The following is a 21,803-nucleotide window of genomic DNA, read 5'->3' as shown; positions in this document are numbered from 1 at the left end:
AACAGCGCACGCACGTTCCAAATTCCAAACTCGAAGTCCTTTTTCTGTTACCTTTGTCGTTGTTGCATTTCCAATGCAATCCTGGGCTCAATTTTGGATTTCTAGAAAATATTATTCTGTGAACCTGTTGCCTTTTGTATGGCCCCCAATCTGGGGAGCCTGTCAGTTCATCTTCGTTTTACGGTTCAAAAAACTAGATTTTCCCCATGGTACATTCTATGAGATACTAGATCGATTAGGAGTGTTTCAAGACTTCGAATTGGAATTCCTAAGGAAGAAGAATCCTTACAGGGACTACCCTAGAGTGGTAAATAGAAGCTGCCTAAAATAAAAAGAAAAGGTGCCCACCACTTACGAAATTAAAGGCTAGGTGAACTTCAAAACCATGAGTTTAAAAGGTTAAGTCTAGCTAAACCTTAGTGGAAAAAAGGCGGATAGTAAGGTCGAACAATAGTTTTAGAAATTGGTTTTCTATACAAAACCTTAATTACGAAAGATATAGGAGAGTTAATTCTTTTTAATGAGGGTGAGTAAGCTAGTCAACTTCAAGCCGCTACTCTGCCTAATATCACGTTAACAAATCTGACAGATGTTAAGCTCTGCCCTGGCTTATCACCATTGTTTATAAGTATTTAAAGGCGATCAAAAATGTTTGGAATTTAGTACTCTCGGGGACATAAATAGATTAAAAATAATTTTTCGAGGCTGAAATGTACCTGAAGGTGATACAAGGTATATTCAAATAAAACCAGGCATAACAGATGTTGCAAGGTATTCCCTTTCAGGTACGATTCTGATTTTGCTATCAGCAATCATTTGTTGCAATGGAGACGATATTTTGGGATGCGGAGCTATGCCTCACGGTTCCGTTCTGCCGCACACGGAGTGCTACAAATTCTTCTACTGCTACAACGGAGTCGTAGTCATATTGGATTGCCCAGAATATTTCAAATTTATTCAAGAAGACGGGAAATGTGAGTATGATCCTTCATGTCTTCATGGAGATTCTTCCTCTGTCAGTTCAGAAGATGCCTGTAAAGGAGTCACAGGCGAAAAAAATGTGGAAAGTGGAATATCCTGCAAATACTACTATAATTGTATAAATGGAATTGGCGTCCTGAAGTCCTGTCCAGATGGCTGGGGATTCAATAAGGATGATCAAATGTGCGTCAAGGAATTCCAGTGTGTGAAGACCTAATTTCTGCTTCAGTAACTTAAATATTTTTGTAACATTAATCGGTGTTGGATCATTACGGTTTTTTTTTTTGTTTTTTTGAATTATACAAAATATTTTAATTATTGCATAAATGTATTTATTTATAGTATATAATGAGCATTTAAAAATAATACCGAACACCCCTTAATATCATGAAAGATAAATGTCATGACCGCGAGAGTAAAGTCGAACCTCTCACAAACCTGGATACCTTAATCGAGGAAGGGAACTTTACTATATGTTGGATCTTTGCCTAATATTTACTCTTGCTACAGGTGGAGTGTATTAGTGGTCGTCGCGTTCCTTCGAATCTGGCCTGGCCTAAATACATTATGAAGATGTTCTTTGCTCCGAAGTCAGATCTGTCCTGTTCACAAACAAGGTCGGCCCATCGTGATCAGTTTTGCCATTTGGTTCTATCAAATGCCTGATCTGGATGCAAGCGCAAGGCTTTTAAATCCTCATCCAGCATACCAAGCCACCGTTGTTTTGGCTGGCCTTTTGGTTGCTTACCATCGACTTTGATGTTCAGACCAATCTTGGCAAGCGAATTCTCGTTAGCACGACTTACATGACCATTACATGACCATGACGTCTTCTCGCGATTTTTCCACGACCGGTGCAACCCCATATCGGTTATGAATATCCCCATTACTGGTTTGGTCAAAGCATGTCACGCCACTAGTCCAAAGCAGCATCTCCGTTTCCATTACCACAAGACGCCATTCATTGTCTTTTATAGTCGGCCAATACTCAGAACCATAGACGGCGACAGGGCGAACGACATTGCGGTAAATTTTACATTTGAGACGTTCGTTTACATGTGCGTGAAGCGATTCCATAACGCAGTTCTCCAGTGGCTAATAGTATAGACCCGAAATATGGGTAAGTCAATGGCATTAACAGTGATTGTGCCTGCTTCATGGAGATCGGTACACAAAAATTCAGTTTAATTCAGATTCAATCCGTGTTGCATGGGGCGATCACTCCTTTTTTGGACAAGTTGGTGGAGATCATTTTTGCTGTTAGACACTATGAAACCCCATCTGCATAAAGCAATGTATAGGCCGCTGGACGTTGACTGTGCGGACTGACAGTGCTCATAACAAGAACAAAGAAGAGCGGCGAGGGGGTGCAACAAAGCAACAATTGAACCCAGCGCACAAGTTCTTCTGGCACTGAGTGTTCTCGTAAAATATACCAAATAAGTTCGTGTGGCTTCTCACGGTATTTCTCCATGAGTAATCGCACAGCGTGTATTGCGTCAGTAATTTCGCAGTTCTCGACAAATCTGGCTTGATTCATGGTTATTTCAACGATTTCGCGTATACGGTTCCAAGAATGCCTTCAAAAATCTCGGTGATATGGGAAAGTAATCGGGTCGGACGGTAATTTGAACATTCTCACCATCTATTTGTCCCAGCTCAACGGTCGGTTTACAAAATATCCTTTCTTCCCATTAACGCAACAGAAATGTTCGATATCCTGTGTGCGGCCTTGTCGCATCTCGGCAAGTCGATACAGATCTTTCTCGCCATTCCGAGTGGCCAGTTTATCGTAAAGATCTTTGTAATGAACCGCTCGGGTGCTAGCGATGGCTTTCTTTGCTTTCCAGTTGACATTCCTATAAATTTGCCAATTGGCCAGCGTTTTATAGTCGAGAAACTAATGGTAGAGGCGCTTTTTTTCACGAAGTTTCATTTCAACATCATCATTCCACCTGGGTTGATGAACCGCTTACCTGGCTTGGTGACCCCGAGGGTTGCAGAAGCCACTTCGTGGATAGTATCTTTAAATTGGTTCTACAATTCTTCCATATTCGTAATGGTTGGTAATCGCATAAGTGAGATCATTTCTTTTTTCTTCTCACAAATTCGCCACCACTTAATGCGTGGCGGGCACGCCGTTTTATGGGTGGCCTGATTCGCAAGATATCAATCAACGACTGATGTTGTTGTTAGACGATGAAGTTTCTTGCAGAGCGCAGTTATCAATGCGACTTTTCCGAAGGGCTCTTCCGAGATACTCGGTCTTTCCAGTCAGGGTACCAATATTTAACGTGCAGATACATATGTTTTTCGCTCGGCCTAATTTACTTATGCGTCAAGAACCCTTGTCGATTTCTCGACAGGAACGGTGCCCTGCCTGCGTCGACTGAGGTGAAAGCCCTAGCATTTCCCCAAGGCTGCTTATGATGCAATCCGATCACTTTGTTTTTAACAAAAGAGATAAGGTAATATTTAGCGTAGTGGATTATCTCCAACTTTACTTTATGTATGTCTTTCCCAGATCTCAACATCTTATTTTTTTTCACTGAGGATGGTATAAAACAGGTTGCCTCAAACCCTACTTTACCTAGGCTTGTACTCAGCATGCTATGTAAATAACATGGCGGAGTTCTCCCAGTTAATCCTGATCATCATTATAAACCACGAAACAACGGTGCCCGGAGAAGGTCTGGCAATTGTAAGACCAATAATTACCTGTGATACTCTCGGATTAACTCCACTTCCTCTTTACATAGAGGGCCTGCATCTGGTATGGATACTTTGGGTTCCGCGAGCCTCAGTACCCAGACCACCTGCATTTGAGTTTTGCAATTGCTACGTCCACGAACCAAGAAGAGTGGCGAGCAAACGGCCATCCGACCAATCAAGTGAACAAGTAAAACCCCGCCCTCCTGGGCGAAGGTAGAGATAATTTTAGGGCTTTGAGGAATGTTTTCATTAGCGCAGGTATCACCAGCTCTGAAGGAATCCATCGTTTTTGAATGCGCTACAGAATAGCGAATAGAGACCTTGTGGAGATTACGGATGTCTAAATAAGCAAACAATTCCAGACCGATACCCTACTCCACCAATCTACTAATTCCAGCGATATAAGCTGGACATTCTGGGCTCAAGCAAACTAAGATGATGGGACCCTGGATAGAACTCTTCTCGCTCTTGCAGCGATGTGAGTGGGAGTGTCCAGAATATAAACACTGGAAAGCCAAGTGGTAGCAAACGCAATTCCAGTGTCGGCTTGCTTTTGACGGCTACCACAATGCCATAAAGTCAGTTGGGCTCCAATTGACGATCGACCATATCGAGAACAGCAGTAGATTTAGGAGTTCTCCTTTGGATGGAACAAGAGAGGCGCTGACATCTGCGTGATAAGGGATCATCATCTGAATATCACTTGCATGTTGCTTCCGCAATTTCTCACAGGTTTGTGGAGCTGCAACCCCCAAGTACCGCTAAAAAATGGGAGAACCATCTTGTTGATTAGACGGCAGATAAACTGAGTAACCCACCTGAGAATAGCATTAAGTACTGGGCCGCCATCAAAAATTGCCTTTTCTCACCTACACAGGTAGTCAGCCACATACGAAAGGGACGTCATAAGATCTGGCTGATAGCGGGGCTGGAGAAGCGGATCGATGAACGAAAGGGGTTGAAGGCGCTCCTAAGCACTGCGAATGATGGCGCCGTGTCGCGCTCGAACTCCCATACCGTGCTAAATCCCGTGATGTTCAGCGTGGTGTGCGCCGCGCAAAAGAGGATTGGCTATTGCGCTGGTCAAGGGAGCTGAAGAGTTTGCATGTGGTCGCAAATCTTTCGATGGTCCTGTGAAGGACGTCAACGGTCGACTTCTTATCCGCGATGATGAACAACTGAAGAGGTAGAAAGAACACTTCACCATGGTTCTTAACCGTATCACATGCTTTTCTCGTGGATGAAATGGCTAGTCTTCCTAACACGGAGATATGGACTGTTCCTTCAAGTAGAAGAAACATCTTTTGGCCACCAATGCACCCAAACGGGGTGAAGTCCCTGGGATTTGGCGTTCCGCCGTAGTATTATTTATCGTTGCACCTGCAGTTACTGCAAATCTGTTACTTCTACTCGTACGGAAATCTTGGAGCGCATCAAATAACATCTCGAAGGTTTCATCGACAGAGAGCAGGCTGGTTGCCGCTCCGGATACTCCGGTATTGACCACATCAACACCCTAGGGATGATTTTGGGACATTGTTCGGAGTTTAGATCTCTGCTGCATCTACTCGTCATGGATTTTGAAAAAGCTTTCGATCGCATGAGCAGGGAGTTTATTTGGAATGCTCTACGCTGGAGGGGCACTCTGAAGAAAGTAATAACCATTAGTAGAGCGATATATGATGGCAAAAAATTTCACATGTACTTTTGAGGATTTTGAGGTCAAAAACGGAGTCCGCCAGGGTTGTCCTGTCATAGATATTATCACGTCTTGTTTTCGGTGATGTTTTTTGCGCTGCTTTGTCCGGAAAAATTCAATGAGCTATGACATCCTTCCTCAAATACTTGGACTACGGTGATGATATCTATCTCGTTTCTACCGGGTATCAATTTGGCCAAATAGATCCGGATTTGGAACAAGAGACAGGAGGTAGAGATGGTCTGAAAATAAACACCACCTAAATCAAGGCTCTCAGTCTGGTGGGTCACCGCACCTTGCCTATCTGCATTATTTGGCAGAGCATCCAAAGTGTCGATTAATTTGTAAATCTAGGAAGCGTGGTTTCTGCGGATAGCAATACCGAACTGAATGTTACCCTACGCATTAACAGCACAAGATCCGCTTTCGTTGCCCTGTCTAAAATCTGAAAATGCAGTTATCTCAGCGCGAAGATCAAGTTGAGATGGTCATGTGCTAGTGTTCTTTTTGTTTTGCTATATGGGAGTAGCACATAGAAAGTGGAAAGTGAACTCCACTGTTACTCAAAATCTCCGAGCTTTCGTCAAAACCTGTCTATTTCGTATCATCGGAGTGCGCTAGTCTGACATTATCTCAAACCAAGAACATGGTCGGCGCACAGGCCTGGCAATCGTACATACTATGATCGAAAGGCGGAAGAAGTAGTGGATAGGTCACACATTGAGGGGACGACAATTGTATTCCGGACTACACCATGCAATAGAATCCTTATCTCCCAGGATGGCCCCAAGGGCTCTTCGCGCAGAACAGTAGAAAATGAATGCGGGCGTCCCGGGAAATCATGAGGGAGCTAAAACGCATTTCAGATAACCGCGAACGATGGCGCGTAGCTGTGGTTGACGCGCTATACACAACTAAAGGGTGAAAGGCAACCATATACTATATATGATAGAATGCTGGAAACAGTTTACAGGATGTGGAAAGTGATAAAGAATATTATGTAATAGGAAGAGGAGAACTGCACCACCGGGAAATAGCTTTCTACCGGAAGAAGTAGTTAGAATTCTAATTTAGGTGAGAAATCGTGAGGTTGGGCTCAAATGAAATCGATCGATCTTTTCATGGATAAAGGGCTCGCTTTTAAATACTCTCTACACTACTTTTTTCACCGTTTGTTGGACTGCTGTTAGTTGTGACCGACACCTTTTGCCAATAGATGGACGCGCAAGGTCCAGCACTCCTCATCGGCTGTTTAAAATTTCACTTGATACTTTGCAATCTTGGTTGCCACAACACTTTCTGCTGTTCTCTTTGAAACCCCTTCTCGGAGCTGCCAATATAACCATCGAATTATCACTTCCGTACGCGGTAGACTGACGAAATTTCATCTTTAAACAATTGAGTAGCCTTCAAATGTCCTTTGTCCTTTAACACAAATAACAACCATAAATACGGTATTGTCACCTCCACTTCCATAATGCGGCACTAAACAAAACAGCCAAGCTCGAAACTATGAACATTTTTTCTTAAGAAAAATTGTGTTTCAATCAAGTCATATAAATCATTTCTCCTTATCTCCCTTATTGTCCATGTGCTCTGCTTTCATTTCTCAACTCAATGGAGAAAATCATTATTCTCAAGAATATGTTCCCATTATTTTGGGATTTGATTAATCCTATTCATATTTTACCGTAGGCAGCTAAATTTATCCGCCGCCAAAAGAAACTCCTGTCAATTACGTCTTATTTGACTAAATTTAATTATTAATTAATTTTATAAATATCGCGTCCAAACTCGGTTTGACTTTCGGAAAAGCAACGTCAGAAGCAATTATATGTTTCCAGATATTTAGGTTTTTTCTTTTATCGATTTATAATGGGACTTCTTTTATTTTTAAGGTTTTGTTAAAAAAAAACCTTAATAAGTCTGTTTTTTTTAATTTTTTTTTATGAAAGGGGAAAATTTTTAAAAGTTACCCCTGTCTCCGCCCATACGGGTATGTTGGACTTTTCTCCAGTAAAATCATCTTCCTCTTCATCCACTCGCACGCAGGACTGCAATATGGTATTATGTCGCAGGGCTGAATCAGTATTTCACTGTTATTCATGATGGGATCCTCTAATCCTTCTAAACCCCTCTTGGGGTAGTATTCCATGTTAGTTCCTCAATCGAACTATTTTCCACTGACAAGTGGATATTGGCTACTTCTTCCACTTCCGTTCTGTGTGATACGAACCTTTGGCAGTGGAAGAGTACTTGCTCCGCACCGTTACGTATTCGCAGTTCGGAGAATCATTATAACAAAGTATATGAAGGTATCCTTGACAACCACCATGTCCGCCTAGATACTGTGTCAAGTTCTAGCCCATGCCATCGTCCCTCTGTTTGGTCGCCCTTTCGACGTTCGGCATAAACCTAAAAGTCCGGTGTTCTTCCTTGCTCTCATCCCATCGCTTCTGCCATTCTGTCAGTGATAAATCCCTTGCCGACCGTCGTCGAGCCACCTTAGGTTCACCAGTTTCGTAAATCTGTAGAGCTTCAATCGCCTAGATATCGATAGACATTATCCAAGCTATTATACATGTTGCTTCGTCAGATGTCGTTCGGTAAGCGCAACAGGCCCAGAGGACACTAAGTCGATAAGCCGCTGCTACTTTCCTTGAATTGTTGAAACTACCTAGTGTAGTTGCGCACACTGGTGTTGGGTACAATAACACCGAAGTAACCGCTTCTGAAATGAGTTGTCGATGGGTTTGTCTTGGGCCCCTTTTATTCAGTAGCATTCTAGCGATTAACATGCTGATGCTAGACACCTTTGTAACTGTGTATTGCAGACATTGTTTGAAGTTCAACCAATGATCGAAAATCACCCCGAGATATTTGAGAGCAGGCTGAGAATGTATAATTTCGTCTGCGGCCTTAATGTTTATCGACGTATTCTTCCAGCGCTTAGTAATCAATACTAATTTTGTTTTGTACTCTCTGACTGATAGTCCAGCGATTTGGCATCTTCAGCGTGGCCTGCTACGATTGCTATTCTAATGTCATTTGCAAATCCAATGGAAGCCACCTCCTCAGGAAGACGCAACGTTAGCACTTCGTTATACATTACGTTCCACGATAAAGGACCAAAGGCCAATCCTTGTGGTACGCCATAGGTTGTTCGGTATTTTTTATGCCCCTCATCTGAGTCGAAGCAAAGCCACCTTTCTATCAGAAACTCGTTAAGATCGCACAACATTGGTTTCCTTCAATAGCCGATTTCGCCAGATTTTCCACTAAATTGTCTACATCGATCATTGATTTCGTTCCCAGGAGTCCAAACTGTCTTGCTTATAAACCGCCTTTCTTTTCCGCTGTTGGGAGTAATTTATCATAGATTACTCGTTCGAAAAGTTTGCCGGTGGTACCTAAGAGGCATGTTGGCCAATATAACAAAATTTCACTTAGTGGATTGTTTGGCTTCGGGATGACTACCAATTTTTGTTTCACTGTGCTACCTGCACAGACCTTCTTTCAAAAACGCAGTAAATACTTGAGCGTAAGTTTTTGGTACTATACACACCGCCTATTTGATAGCTACGTTTGGTGTGCCATCTAAGCCGGGAGCCTTGTTCACTTTGACGTCCTGCCCCCTTCCAATACCTCCTCGTCGCTTAACTATGGTACTTCGTCAGGGTTACTTAAAACGCTAGGAATGTTGTCGTTAATATTCTAAGGGAAAAGGACATTCATTATGCCAGTAAATGACTAGGGACATGCAATCGGTGGGTAAAGCTTTCCCATGATTGATGCTATAACCACCCCAATGCTCAGAGTCAGCTTCCCTGCGGACCTGCTTGAAATGCGTGGTTTTACTCTTGGCGATAGCGGTTTCGAGTTTTTTCTTCTATTAACCTTGTATAGTTGGTGTAGCTCCTCATATTCTGGTCTGTTTTAGGGCGCTGACGTTGCCTTCTCGCACTTAAGCATACTTTATAATTCCAGAGTTCAGCCGTGCTGCATTATCTCGGAAAATGTTTCTTCATCGAGCTTTCTGGAGGTCCATCCTATACGTGGAGTTCTGCGTTCCTTTGGTGTAATGGTCTGCCTTTCTGTCTACCACACGCACCTTTCTCAGAAACGACTGTACGGATTGGCACAAAATATGGGGTGAAAGTGAACTTAAAGGATGGTCCCCATTTACCTAAAAGATTAATGGAAATTTTTTTTCAGCGAATATGGCCATCTGGTGTGGAATATGGTATCAAATGAAAGGTCTCGATTACTGCTTTTCAAAGTAAATATTACTTTTGACATTGGTTATAAAAACGAAGGGTACGAGGGCCCGAAATGGGTCAATTACTTGTAGAATCCATTCTCAGAAAATACCCAACCGCTTAATCAGAAAAAATCATGGTGGGCTATGCACTTAGTGCCTAGAACTCAAAGTACTCCCCATCGCAATATCTGCTCAAATCAAGGAAATAATGGTTTATTGCTATAAATTATATTTTGAAAATTTGCTGCGAAACACCCTTAAGTTCTCTCAGAGAGGAGGAAACAAAGAAATGTTAATGACCTGTTGTTCATTTAGTGGGTGTGACCTTAGTGCCTTCTTGTGAATGTGACCCTCACCCAGGCTCTCCAGACATTTCAGCGAAAATAATGATAAACTGTTTTTTGGATTTGAATAGTCATCCCTCCTAAGCTTAGGTTTAAGCCTATCTTAACCTTCTTTTCAGAGAAAGAGAAAGACACGTGCCCAGAGCAGGACATCAATGAAAAATATTTCTTAAAAGCTGCTCTAAGCGCTCTGTACCCTCCTTTAGTAGGGTACCAACCGCTCTGGCAGTGTCCCAATTTCCCTTGCTACACATTCATGTTAATCGGTTTAAAAAACTGGCACCCATTTCTCAAACCTGTTCTCCCGGATGGTGTACTTCCTAGAAGGTTTATACGGATTCAACTCTGGCGGTTCTTGAAAGTTCCATCCGGTTTTCTAGAAGAGCCCAACTTGGGCGACCCATCCTTATTAAAGGCTCTGCATAGCCTAGAAGTCTCCCTCTCAAATTCCATTTCCTCGCTGAATGCTTTAAAGAGTCTCGTTCCAAACGTTTTACGTTCCTCTTAAAGTCACGCTGTGAGTTCCGGAAGTTTAACCAGTCTTCGTTATTATTGCTTTTACAAGCCCGACTTAGAAGTTGTCTGGTTGATTTTCTGAGTGTTTTCAGCACTCTGTTCTACCACTGAGCCGTTTTACCGCTTTGGCAAACGTAAATAGGACAAGCCTCTTCAGAGCACTCTAAAAGTGTGCGATTCGGAGTTTCCAATTGATCTTCAAGCGTCAAAGGTGTCCTTAGTTGTCTAGGGAGCTCCACTTTGTCGGGAAGAAGTTCATTGAGCTTAGCTCAATCCGTTTTCCTACAATTTCATCTTTATATTAAAAACTGTTCGCCAACAATGGTCAGACTAAATTCTAAATAACGGTGATCTGAGAGTAAGACTTCTAACGTCTTTGAAGGGCAGGTTTTTAGATAAATTACTTAATTTCTTCTTGGCCACTCTCTCTACGTTCGCGGGAATCACATCGGCAGAGGTAATAAAATCAAACAACTTCCCTTAGGATTGCATTCACTACTGCCCCAACAAATTTGCTGAGCGTTTGCATTACAACCTGTATACACTATCAGATTCCTTAGTTCTTGCTTCGGCGGAGGGGTAAGTAGGCAAAGGCAACTATGACGTTTCTCCTCTTACTATTAACCTGATATTTTAAGTTAACCGAAACTAGGTCCTGAGCAGCATGGTTGCCTCGAACAATTTTGACATCAAAATGCAGGCGTCCGGTCACGAGGATCTCTCATCGCGGCTGATCATAATCCCCGTTACTCATCCAATACCATTGATTTTGATAAAATCAACCAATGCCTCTGGAACCAGAAATGTATGAGGACGGTCCTACAACTTTGCCAGACTTGCTGCCAGTAGAAGAGATTTTGGCATGCTGAAAGTTAATTTGACTAACCTTTATGTTTGTAGACATAAATGTAGACTAATATGAAAACCGCCGCTAACTGGAAAGCCTACTGCCTCCAGCGCGAATCACACAGTCGTTATCAGTTTGTCCTCACCTTTCGTCGGAAGCTTTGGTTTCTTGCTCCCACTTTCTTTGGATATCGCCACACTTGGGGGTGTAGCAACCCCCATATTCTCATGCTGATGAAACTTTACTGTCTTCCATTGTCGTCGGCTGGGAATCCTCCGAGGTTCATGGTGTCCGGGCTGCATAGATGTGCTTCGGTATACTGGTATTATACTAGTTGCATTCACATTGCTAGCCTCCCTTTCTTCCTCTTTTCCTGGTAGAGGCGGATATGAAGCTTCTGACAGGCAAGCCTGTAGTCCCTTCTTGTTGCCGGCCGAAGTTTCCTTCTGACGAGCCCTCCTCTCCCGTTTTCTGGAAGAGTTAGGCTACATTGTCAGCGTCAAGTTTCCAGTTCCTCTCATTCATGGAGTTGCTGTACTATAGACACGAGGTTCAGGTTTTCCACTGGAGTGGGGAGTGTGTCTATCATAGATTTTTCCTTGGGGACACATGAATTTGATGAGACGTTTGCCGGCCACGACCTGATTTCTCAACGTCTTCATTTATTTTTGGACACTCTTAATTTAGTATTAAACTCTACCACGACAAGATGGTGTCCGAGAGGAAGAAAAAAATCAGCTGAGTTCGGAAGGAACATTGCTGAAGCCTTGGGCGTGCATGCACATGTTAGAACTTCTGCTCACTGCAATACTATCAAACGCACAAATAAAGGGAATTAAGGTGGACATAATCACGGTAATTTGGTTACAGTTCGAAATTGATCATTCAATATCTTTCCAGAATCCTTGCAGCGACCCACAAAGTAAACTGACATGGAGGGATTCTTTCCTCAACAAAGATGCGTTTGACCTGATGATGAATAACACCAGTTGAGTCAAGGATCAGCAAAAATGTGTCCAAGAAACCAAATCAGGCTACTGGTAGAACTAGCTAGGCAGTAGTGGCGAGAAGAATACCTATCAGAGGAAGCTATCTACTAGCAGAAATAAGAAATAAAGGAAGGCAGGGCAAAATACCTGCGTGCCCGAAAAATCGCTTAACGATCGAGATAAATATTGGACTGCATAATCTGTAGCAAGAAAGTAAAAGGAAAAGGAAAGGAAATTGGTGTAAAGTATTGGGGCACAGGCTGATGTCTAAATAAAGGAGAGGAGGACACCAAAAATAACCTCTTCGATAATCCTGAAGTCAATAATGGAGACAGTTCTCACTAAGACCGAAAAATGAGATTAATTTAATCGTATGGATCCTCGTATCAACGAAGACGAGTTGCTCAATGTGGGTTAGATAAGCGAAAGATATGCAGCACCACATCAACAATACTGTCTCCCCTCCCCCCCTTAGACAATCCCCGACTGTTACCGTGCAGTGCATTCATTCCGGTCGATTTTCGCAGGAAAGTATTCCATGCGTTTCGCGATCGTGCGCACCCAGGTATCAGGACCAAGAACCGGTTGGTCACTGAAAAATATAGACAGTGCATCGCGTGCCAGAAGTGAACTGAATGAAATCAAGTAGGTGTGTTACCTCGGTCAACCAAGCGTTTTCACACCATCCAAAATTCGCACGGATTCAATTATTGCCTCACAATACTCGACAGGTTTACGTGGTGGCCTGAAGCAATAACTCTGACTGGCATTACGGCACAATCCTGTGCCGAGGCCCTCTTTGGAGAATGGATCCCGCGCTTTAGTCTACCAGCCGTAATCATCACGGACTAGGCAATGCGGTCTGAATCTACTCTTTTCTCAGAGTTAGGTAAGCTTGGTTTTAAACCTTACAGGACTAGTGCATACCATCCGCAGTCCAATGGAATGTTGGATCGTTGACACCGGACACTAAAGGCCGCGTTAATGGCTTGCGACGATCCGTCGTGATCATAGTCCTCGCCTTTCGTCCTCCACAGCCTCTGCACAGCTCACCGAAAGGAGTTCACGATCAGCCCTGTGCAGATGGTGAACAGTCTGGCGACCCTGTGCTGAATATCAGAGCAGAGTTAAATAACTCCGGCATGCTGCGCCTGCTCAGGGACAAGGTTTCAAAACTACGACCGACTTCACCTTCAAGACAGACGATGCCGGAGCTCGACACCCCCAGCGACCTCGAGACATGTTCATAGGTCCTCGTTAAGGTGAACGCTCCTCGGAGGCCGCTGCGCTCATCATACGAGGGCCCCTTTAAAGTCGCGGAGCGATGTGAGCAGTCCTTCAAGCTCGACGTTCGGTGCGAGCTCAAATGGGTCTCCTTGTCGAGGCTGAAGGCTTCCGTTGAACCGGTGGATAATCCAGAAAAGCGCCGTATAGCGTTTGGTTCGCCCGATAACTCCATTGGTGGGATCATAGTAATCAGTTTTCTTAAGAAATTTGCTAGAAAAGAAAAAAAAAATGTACTAAGGACTAAAAGCCTTGAGTTTTTCAGTTGATGCTTAGGACAGGAGCAAATACCCTACAGAGCCTTATATGAAATCAGTGAAATCTTTGTTTCGTTGCAGGGGATTATATGAGATGTAAGAGCTCTTCATTGTTCAATAAATCAAGCATGAAGGTGCCGAATTTTTCTGATTATGTTATCAACATAACTCGAGACTATTTAAAGCTAACGCCAAAATGGTGAATTCAGTTTTGTTTTGAAAGAAAACCAGGTGAAAGTTATTTTGATCACTGCAGAAGTTTCAATTGCTGAGATGCGTGGTATTTCCAATCCGAAATGAAAGTTTAAATATTTGTATCTAATAGTGCTTTAATTGCAGGCGTTGTTTTTATCCTTTTGTCTACGATTGCTTATTCCTATGGGGATAACATATTAGGCTGTGGCACAATGCCTCATGGCTCTGTACTACCCCATGCAGATTGCTACAAATTTTACTACTGCTACAATGGAGTTACAAGCATTTTACAATGCCCTGTGTACTACAAATTTATCTCAGCAAGTGGAAAATGTGAATACAGTCCAGACTGTGTGCAGGATACGGATCCTGCTGTACCTCCTATCAGTTCATATAATCCCTGTACCACTGCAACTAACGGAAGCAACCAACCACACGAATCTTCTTGTAAATACTATTACTATTGCACAAAAGGGATTGGTATTTTACAGTCATGCCCCGACGGATGGGGATTCAAAAAAGACGAACAATTGTGCGTAAAAGGACATAGTTGCCTGTAAACAAATAAATTTAATTATGGAAAGTACTTGGTTTGTTAAAATAAATTGTCAATTCTAGATATTTGGAGGAGTTAATTTTTTGCATAACGTTGGCGACTAAGAAACAGAGATTTGTGGGGCATCACCTCGGATAGGGACCAATAGGATATCGAAAATAATTTAAGGTTGGTCTCTGAAATGCGCACGCTTGTTTTCTCCAACTCGAGCGAAAACTCGGGCCGATGCAAGGTGATACTGTGAAACTCTAGAGACTTTTCGCACTGCTCTTTTGCACTCTGCTGTGCCAAGTGCTGCTAACGACTCACCTGGGAACCGGTTCCTGACATGATTTTAATTAAGAGATTCCAGTCTAGACTAAGAAACATCACAAATGTGCAAACGAGAGGAGGGGCATCCTGGAGTGACATTGCAGCCTTGACCGATGACCGGAATGACAAGCCGAGCTGACAAAACCTTGCTCTAGCATGTGATGGAGGGTCATGGTCTTGGTGAAATTAACAGCACCGGTGAATGATTGGTAAAATTTCGCCTACGCAAGCGTGGTTGTTTATCTTCACTTGCGTGTCTCTACTACGACTGATCGCAGGAAAACAGGGCGCCGGGGAACCAAATTCAATTCAGGCCCTCTCCGCGATCCACCTTCCCCTAGAGGAAGCAGTTCTGATTGCGCCATCGGCACAGATTTTAAACAACCCGGCTGAAAATATTGTTTTTGTGTGTCTTTCTCCGTGGTACGGGTGAAGTTGTCGACCATGTTCCAAAAGGATGCTGATTCTGAATCGTATAATTTAAAGAAATTTGAACCGTACAATATCCGATGAAGTTCCACCTATTCTGAATGATAGTACTAGCCACCGTAACATACGGATACGTATGTATATTGTTCCTCGAAACATAAGGAAATTTTTGGCATCTTTGGCATCAACACCCGTAGCCTCCGTAGAGTCTCTTACTAATTCGTAAATTCTGAAAATCTGAGTTAAGATTCCGTTTTGAGTACAGCTGTGAGCTGAAGAGTTATTTTCCTACTTCCTTCCGTCGCAGAGATATTAGCTAGCATCATCTTGGGAAGTATGAGAGCAGGCCAATTTCCGCCCTGGCTCCTCATCGGGTTAATGGACTTTGTGATCTTTCCTCAAACTTTTCGACTAAGCTGAGGACATCTGCTTTCTCTCTCTCTTCAAAACGCCATTTATCGGGGCTAGGCATTAACCAGACGCCGTCAGGAATCATTGACGGAGACATTAATGAAACGCTGAAAGCCTAGCTGGAAGCTGTTCAGGGCGCAGGTTTGTTTATGACAATGATGTTTCTTCAGTTGCGGGTCTGGTGCCTTTAACATTCACAAACCACAATGTCGGTGTTGAGCTCTGCCAATAAACTAGGGACACGATTATCGGAGGATTTGATTCGCAGATCGTCGCTATTCCTCCAACCATGAAGAAATCATCGCGCAAACGAACCCCACTGTGCTGTCAGTTATCATACGATACGATATTCTGTGTGCTCCTCCAAACGCCTTGTGTGGTAACGGCTGGGATCATGCCCTCCACGAAGAGTACTGCCTCATCTGATGTGGTTCTAAAAGCACTGGAAACCTTCTATACCATCAGCCGATAATCAAATTCACATGCTTGCGCCTCTGAAAGTTTGTAAGTACCTCTGGTCTCACAGCTGTCGAATAAAATAGAATGGATCACACCACTTTGACTAAAAGCCACCTCCGACATTGTTTCGGCTCGCTAATATTCAGCAAAATTTTTCCAAGTACCTTGGTGGTACTGACTGCCATTTGGCATACATACTCTAGGTGCTCCCTGAAGTTCAGTTTGACGTCAATTATCACTACCAAGTATTTGATAGCCGCCTTCGATCTCACTGTATATCTAGAGACTTGCACTTTCACAGTGTTCTTTTTTCTATGGTTTTTATTAAGACTGCTTCTGTGTTCATGTCCACCAAAGTCAACCCGATTCTTTCTAACCAGAACTTTACTACTCTCACTGTTGCCGTGCCGTATACCTCCACATCCGCTGAGTGCTGTGCCACAGTTAGATGCTAAAGATTCACAAGATTGCCAATTGTAGTCCTCTCTGGGATGGGAAGAGCAAGCACCCTACTATACATGACATTCCAAAACAAGGGACCCAGTACCAAGGCTTTGGTAATCCCGCTGTGACAATACACTCTCTGAAAAGTAATTTTCAACCACACTTGCTAGATACCCGGGAAAAAAGTCAGCCAAACCCCTAGAATGCTTTGTTGACATTCAATCCCAACGCAGCACAGCAGCCGCCAGAAACCAGTACGCCTTTTGCCAGATTTACGACCATGCTTATTGCATCCACCATAGAATGAGTACGCCAAAAACAATATTGGTGTTCCGATAAGCCACTGTTGCTTTTGACTATGGGTAGGAGTCTGCTGTAGATGATTCTTTCATCCATCTTCCCCATTGTATTCAACAGCAGATTGGGCGATATGATGTTGTGTCTCCACAGCTACTGTGTGCTTTTGTACTTTTTCCACTGAGCATGAAATATTGCTTCTTTTAAGCATGGCTGTTAGTAAAAATGTCGGGCTAGTTTTCACTTCCAGCTTCGAAGCTCTGGCAGGGATGACATCCAAGCCTGGATCCTTGTTATCGCCCATCCTACCATATATTTCCCGCAGTTACTGGACATATTATGCACTCGTTGAGCTAGACAACTGATTGCCTCCCGCTCTTTTCGTGGTGTCTAAATAAAGTGGTAAACACCTAGGTTCCTTCCCAAGGGTTTATGAAGGCATGGTTGCATAACTGTTTGAAACAGTTTTTTTTTACTTCTCGGAATGGCTCTTTTAGGCGGCCACGTAGTTGCCCATATGTTTCCTCTCCGCCGTTGCTTCCGTGCTTTCATCTGGGCCTCTGGTGAAGCTCTCTTACCCGGAAATATGCGACTCGCAAGCTTGTACTACCAGAAATTGGTTCGCCTACAGGAAAGCGATAGCCTGCTTCCATCACCTATCGGATAATTTGGCGGACTCTTTCTCTAGATGGAACGCCAAGGGATATGCTAGATTTGAGTAAAACGTTTTCCCCCGAAAAGCTTTCGCCTTTAATCCGAGCTCGAATTGTCCTTGATTTCCATGCAGATCACCTATTGGGCACTGTAAGTGTAGTCCTAACTGACTCGCTAAGCGACTCCACTAGCTGAAGCAGCGCTCACGTATGTCAGGTCCCTTGAAATTGTATGACGTCCTAACATTCGGGAATATCATGCACAAACTCCGCGAATGCTTTGAGCAGAACAAATCCCCCAACATCTGTTGTCGGGCTGCCCAATTCAAGAGCCATCTGATCTGATTATCGGCTAAAAGTCCTTTTGTATCCACAAACTAGAGCGCTGAGCATCTGTTCATATTTGGCAAGTGTAGCGCTGGGTGAAGCATAGCAGCTGTAGATGTTGACTCTTTCATTATTTTTCCCTGAAAGGCTTGTTCTTCGCATGTTTATGGTGCTATGGTTTGAACTTGGACATAAATGCTAGAACCGTGATTCCGATATAGCTCACTAATCATGCCAGAACGATGTTTTTTCGCGCATATGATTTGTATCAACCTCACCTGCAATTTGTATTGAGGGTTCTCCGGTATTCCGAGCATCGGCTCCTGCCTACAAGGTGCCGATCATCTACAACCTCCTTCCCTGTGCACAGAAAGCATTTCGAATTAGCTCCACATTCCTTGCCGCAATGATGGCCTATGACCTTCCGCTCCGCATTTCCTGCATTCCTACGACTTGTCATTTCGACTTGTGCAAACCTTCGCAATGTCATCGAAGCCATGGCATCGAAAGTAGCGCTCCAGTGCTCCCTAAGCCGATACATAACCCAACATAACATAACAGTTTAAGTGCTACCTCCACTGATATACGCACGATGGCGGTTTGTGCTCCTTCCTAGGCTTTCCTCAGTGTTTTCACCGCTGACCGATCGCAACGAGCCGATCCCGCTTGTGAACGGGACAAAGGCTGAAGAAAAAGAAGACTGTTGTTTGTCCAATAAAATCGAATTGCTTCTCCAAGGCCTCACACCTCGTTCTTCATGGTGACCTCGTCTGTCCTTACACAATATAAGAATCACAAGCCTGATAGCCTTTATTTCGGCTTCTTATCCTAAGGACTATCTTATTTGGTCCAGGAATCTGTCCGTCGTTATATTCTTCGATTTTTTGTCCTCCCATATGGAACTGTCTCCCAATTGGTGAGTTCGTGGTTTGTCTCCACTCTCTACAGAATGTCAACGTATGACCCTTTACCCCATTTGGAGATGATGATTACCTCCGGTCTTATTTTCCTCCAATCGTTTCGTTTCACGGTACCAGTTATCTCTAAGTTTCTACATTCACTTCGAGAGATCCATTCCATTTCCGGAGTTGTGCCTTCATGAGTTTCGCCGGCCGCGTGGGCCATCCTCCTCTTCCTGCTCCACTTTGTTAGGAGTTGAGTACTTTTTCCTTTCCCGGCTCATGTTGATTCCTTCAACTGTTTGGACAGCCTCTTTCCCGGCATCTCCAATTTGGTTTTTTGAATACTGTGCGTTTGTAACGTTAGATGTCACAGTAACCACTACCGAGGCACTGCGGTCGTGGGATATCGATGGCCGGTAGCCCGCTTGCCTACTCCTAAAAACCGTCGGTACTGGGTTTCGGAAGCTATACCCCGTAACATTGTTTCCCTTCAGCTCATTCATGCACACCTCCGGATGCATGCATGTGCCAGCCCATAACATATCCGCTGAGCATTCCCTTATCTACACGGAGAGCTTATCTGACGAGAGATTTAGCTACTCCAAACAGGCCCTGCAATTACATGTTCACCATTAGTAGGATCTCAATAATCAAGTCATATATACAACAGAGTGTGGCTATCAGGCAGCCTACCAAACCCTGAATTTACCATCTATATGTATGGTACGGTTGCGGCTTTCCACTGGAGATGTGGTTACGCTTATACTTGAGTCCCGTGGTTCACCGGCAAAGGAACGTGATTACAGCACTGTCCCACTAGTCCCACTGGTATGCTTGAAATCGGTGTAAGGGAAGCGTCAAATTTGACACCTTTCCCGCAATGGAACGGGAACCCTTGCGCATCGATCTCAAGACAGTTGACAGGACTAACCACTCCACAGTAGGCAGAGGGCCGCTTGACATCACGCTTCGTGATCGCAGCCGTTTCTTCTTATCCTGCCGTTTACTCAAAATTAGTACCCTGATGCTGATTTTATGGCCAAAATTGGACCCACACAAGACTGGCTTGCGCCTTCCAATTGAAAATGTGGACGAAGTCTAGATGACGACACACCAGCGAGCAAGGCTCTATGCTGAGGGCTATGGACATGCTTTGTCTCACGACACCTGTTATCGGTTTCGGCGGTAGAAACCAATTAAGTCCAGACAGTTTGCACTGTCCATCCAGAACCTCCTTGTGGCAGGATTATACCGGTATCGAGCAATCACAAAGTGTCCTGTGTTTCGTTATAAAATCTGGCAAACTGCGCCTTTGCCTCGATAGGTATAAGGCTAACAGTGTCACTGTAAAAACGTACATCTTTCATCTCGCATCAAGGGAGTAATACTAGGTCTGCTGATGTGTTCTAGTAAATCCGAGAACTCCAGAAGCCTGGATTTTGATTAGTTGAATTTTCAGCCTGCGGACTACTCACCATTGGTCGGGACCATTAGGGAGAATTCCAACAAACTGGATTCAGGAGATGAACTAGAAAGGGTCGCAAAAGGGTCGGAAACTTTGATTGCCGAAAGAACTGCCGGGAGAAATGGTCGACCGTACCTTCGATCATCCTTCAAATGCACAAGGACGGGAGGTGATTAGTAAAATCCTAGGTAGGCTCAAGGATTACATCCGTAATTGTGGAACAAACAAGACGTCAGAAGCTCCAAATCAAACGCTCCAAATCCTAATGGGTAAGACGCTTGTCTCGGATCATCTTTTATCAAATTGTATATCGAACAGATCTCAGTCCATACCAAAGGTCCCGCGCCAGAAACATTGTTGCAGCAATTTTTGACGATTCTCTCTTGAAATTTCCATTCGCGGGGTGACAAATAGTTTGCTGCAAACGTGCTGAGGCAGTGTTTAAAAAAGAGAATCTTTAATGAATTCGGAATTTAAGGGGATACAGTTTCGGCCTGTGGCTTTCAAAGGATCTTTTTAACCAGAATAGCATTCAAAATATTAACACCACATTATACCTCCCCCCACAGGCGAAAAGCTCGGAGAGGGTGAATCGTTGATCATCATCTAAGGTGGAAGTTCCAGTTTTCAGTCAATATTACGATATTTAAGCCATATTGGAATGAAAATTCGCAGAAATTCTTAATAACGCCTTAGTATTATATTGTAGGGTTAAGCTACAGTAGTATCTTGTAATGTTCACATAAGATCTATCTGGCCTGCTGTCAAATGTTTCATAAATCTATCGAAAGATTACAAACGTTTGCACACTTTATCGCAATCTTTTAAGAGCATTTAAGCCAATATCCATCGAATTCGAATTCAGTATTATTTCAATCGAGAACTAATCACAAATCCGTTTTTCCCGTCATAACAAAAATGGTCGACATGAAGGGTAAGTTGAGAATACCAAACAAAAAGCCTCGAACTTACATAAAATTCTTCCACTTTCAGGAGTCTTCCTGACCATCCTAGTTTCAATGGTTTGTTTTAGTACAGCGCAGTACCTAAACTGTGGTACTATGCCGCATGGTTCGACACTTCCGCATACTGACTGTTACCGGTTTTACCATTGCTACAATGGCCTTGTAAGCATTTTAATATGCCCCGAATATTATAAGTTCAATCAAAATTCTGGAAGATGTGAATACAGCCCGGACTGCAATCAAGGAAGTTCGCCTCCGATTAGCTCAGAGAACCCTTGTGTCAACGAAAAAACTGGAACTAATAAACCACACGGTACAACTTGCAAGTTTTACTACTATTGCTCTGCAGGGCTGGCAGTTCTAATGTCCTGCCCTGATGGCTGGGGATTCAATGCAAGTGAAGAGCTGTGTGTCAAAGGGCTAAATTGCGTTTGATTCTGATAAAAGTTTTTGTTCTATTAAAAGGGTTGTACAAGACAAATGTGCTGGTGAAAGTGA

The 21,803-nt window shown here is 43.5% G+C and overlaps 3 protein-coding genes across 3 annotated transcripts; all 3 read left to right on the top strand.

The window, feature by feature from the left end:
* Positions 1 to 665: 665 nt before the first annotated feature.
* On the top strand, positions 666 to 1,297 carry LOC119649298 (protein obstructor-E-like). The gene is made up of 2 exons (XM_038051392.1): positions 666 to 732; positions 786 to 1,297. The coding sequence occupies exons 1-2, from the start codon at positions 711 to 713 to the stop codon at positions 1,196 to 1,198; spliced, it is 435 nt and encodes a 144-aa protein (XP_037907320.1). The 5' UTR covers positions 666 to 710; the 3' UTR covers positions 1,199 to 1,297.
* Positions 1,298 to 14,102: 12,805 nt separating this feature from the next.
* LOC119649025 lies at positions 14,103 to 14,706 on the top strand. The gene is made up of 2 exons (XM_038050980.1): positions 14,103 to 14,170; positions 14,230 to 14,706. The coding sequence occupies exons 1-2, from the start codon at positions 14,164 to 14,166 to the stop codon at positions 14,643 to 14,645; spliced, it is 423 nt and encodes a 140-aa protein (XP_037906908.1). The 5' UTR covers positions 14,103 to 14,163; the 3' UTR covers positions 14,646 to 14,706.
* Positions 14,707 to 21,116: 6,410 nt separating this feature from the next.
* LOC119648967 (peritrophin-1-like) lies at positions 21,117 to 21,803 on the top strand. The gene is made up of 2 exons (XM_038050889.1): positions 21,117 to 21,274; positions 21,334 to 21,803. Exons 1-2 carry the CDS (start codon positions 21,259 to 21,261, stop codon positions 21,738 to 21,740), a joined length of 423 nt encoding a protein of 140 aa, XP_037906817.1. The 5' UTR covers positions 21,117 to 21,258; the 3' UTR covers positions 21,741 to 21,803.

Source organism: Hermetia illucens, chromosome 2, assembly GCF_905115235.1.
Source record: "Hermetia illucens chromosome 2, iHerIll2.2.curated.20191125, whole genome shotgun sequence".
Taxonomy (NCBI): Eukaryota; Metazoa; Arthropoda; class Insecta; order Diptera; family Stratiomyidae; genus Hermetia; species Hermetia illucens.
Note: the sequence above shows the minus strand (reverse complement) of the source record. Positions and strands in the feature narration are given on the sequence as shown.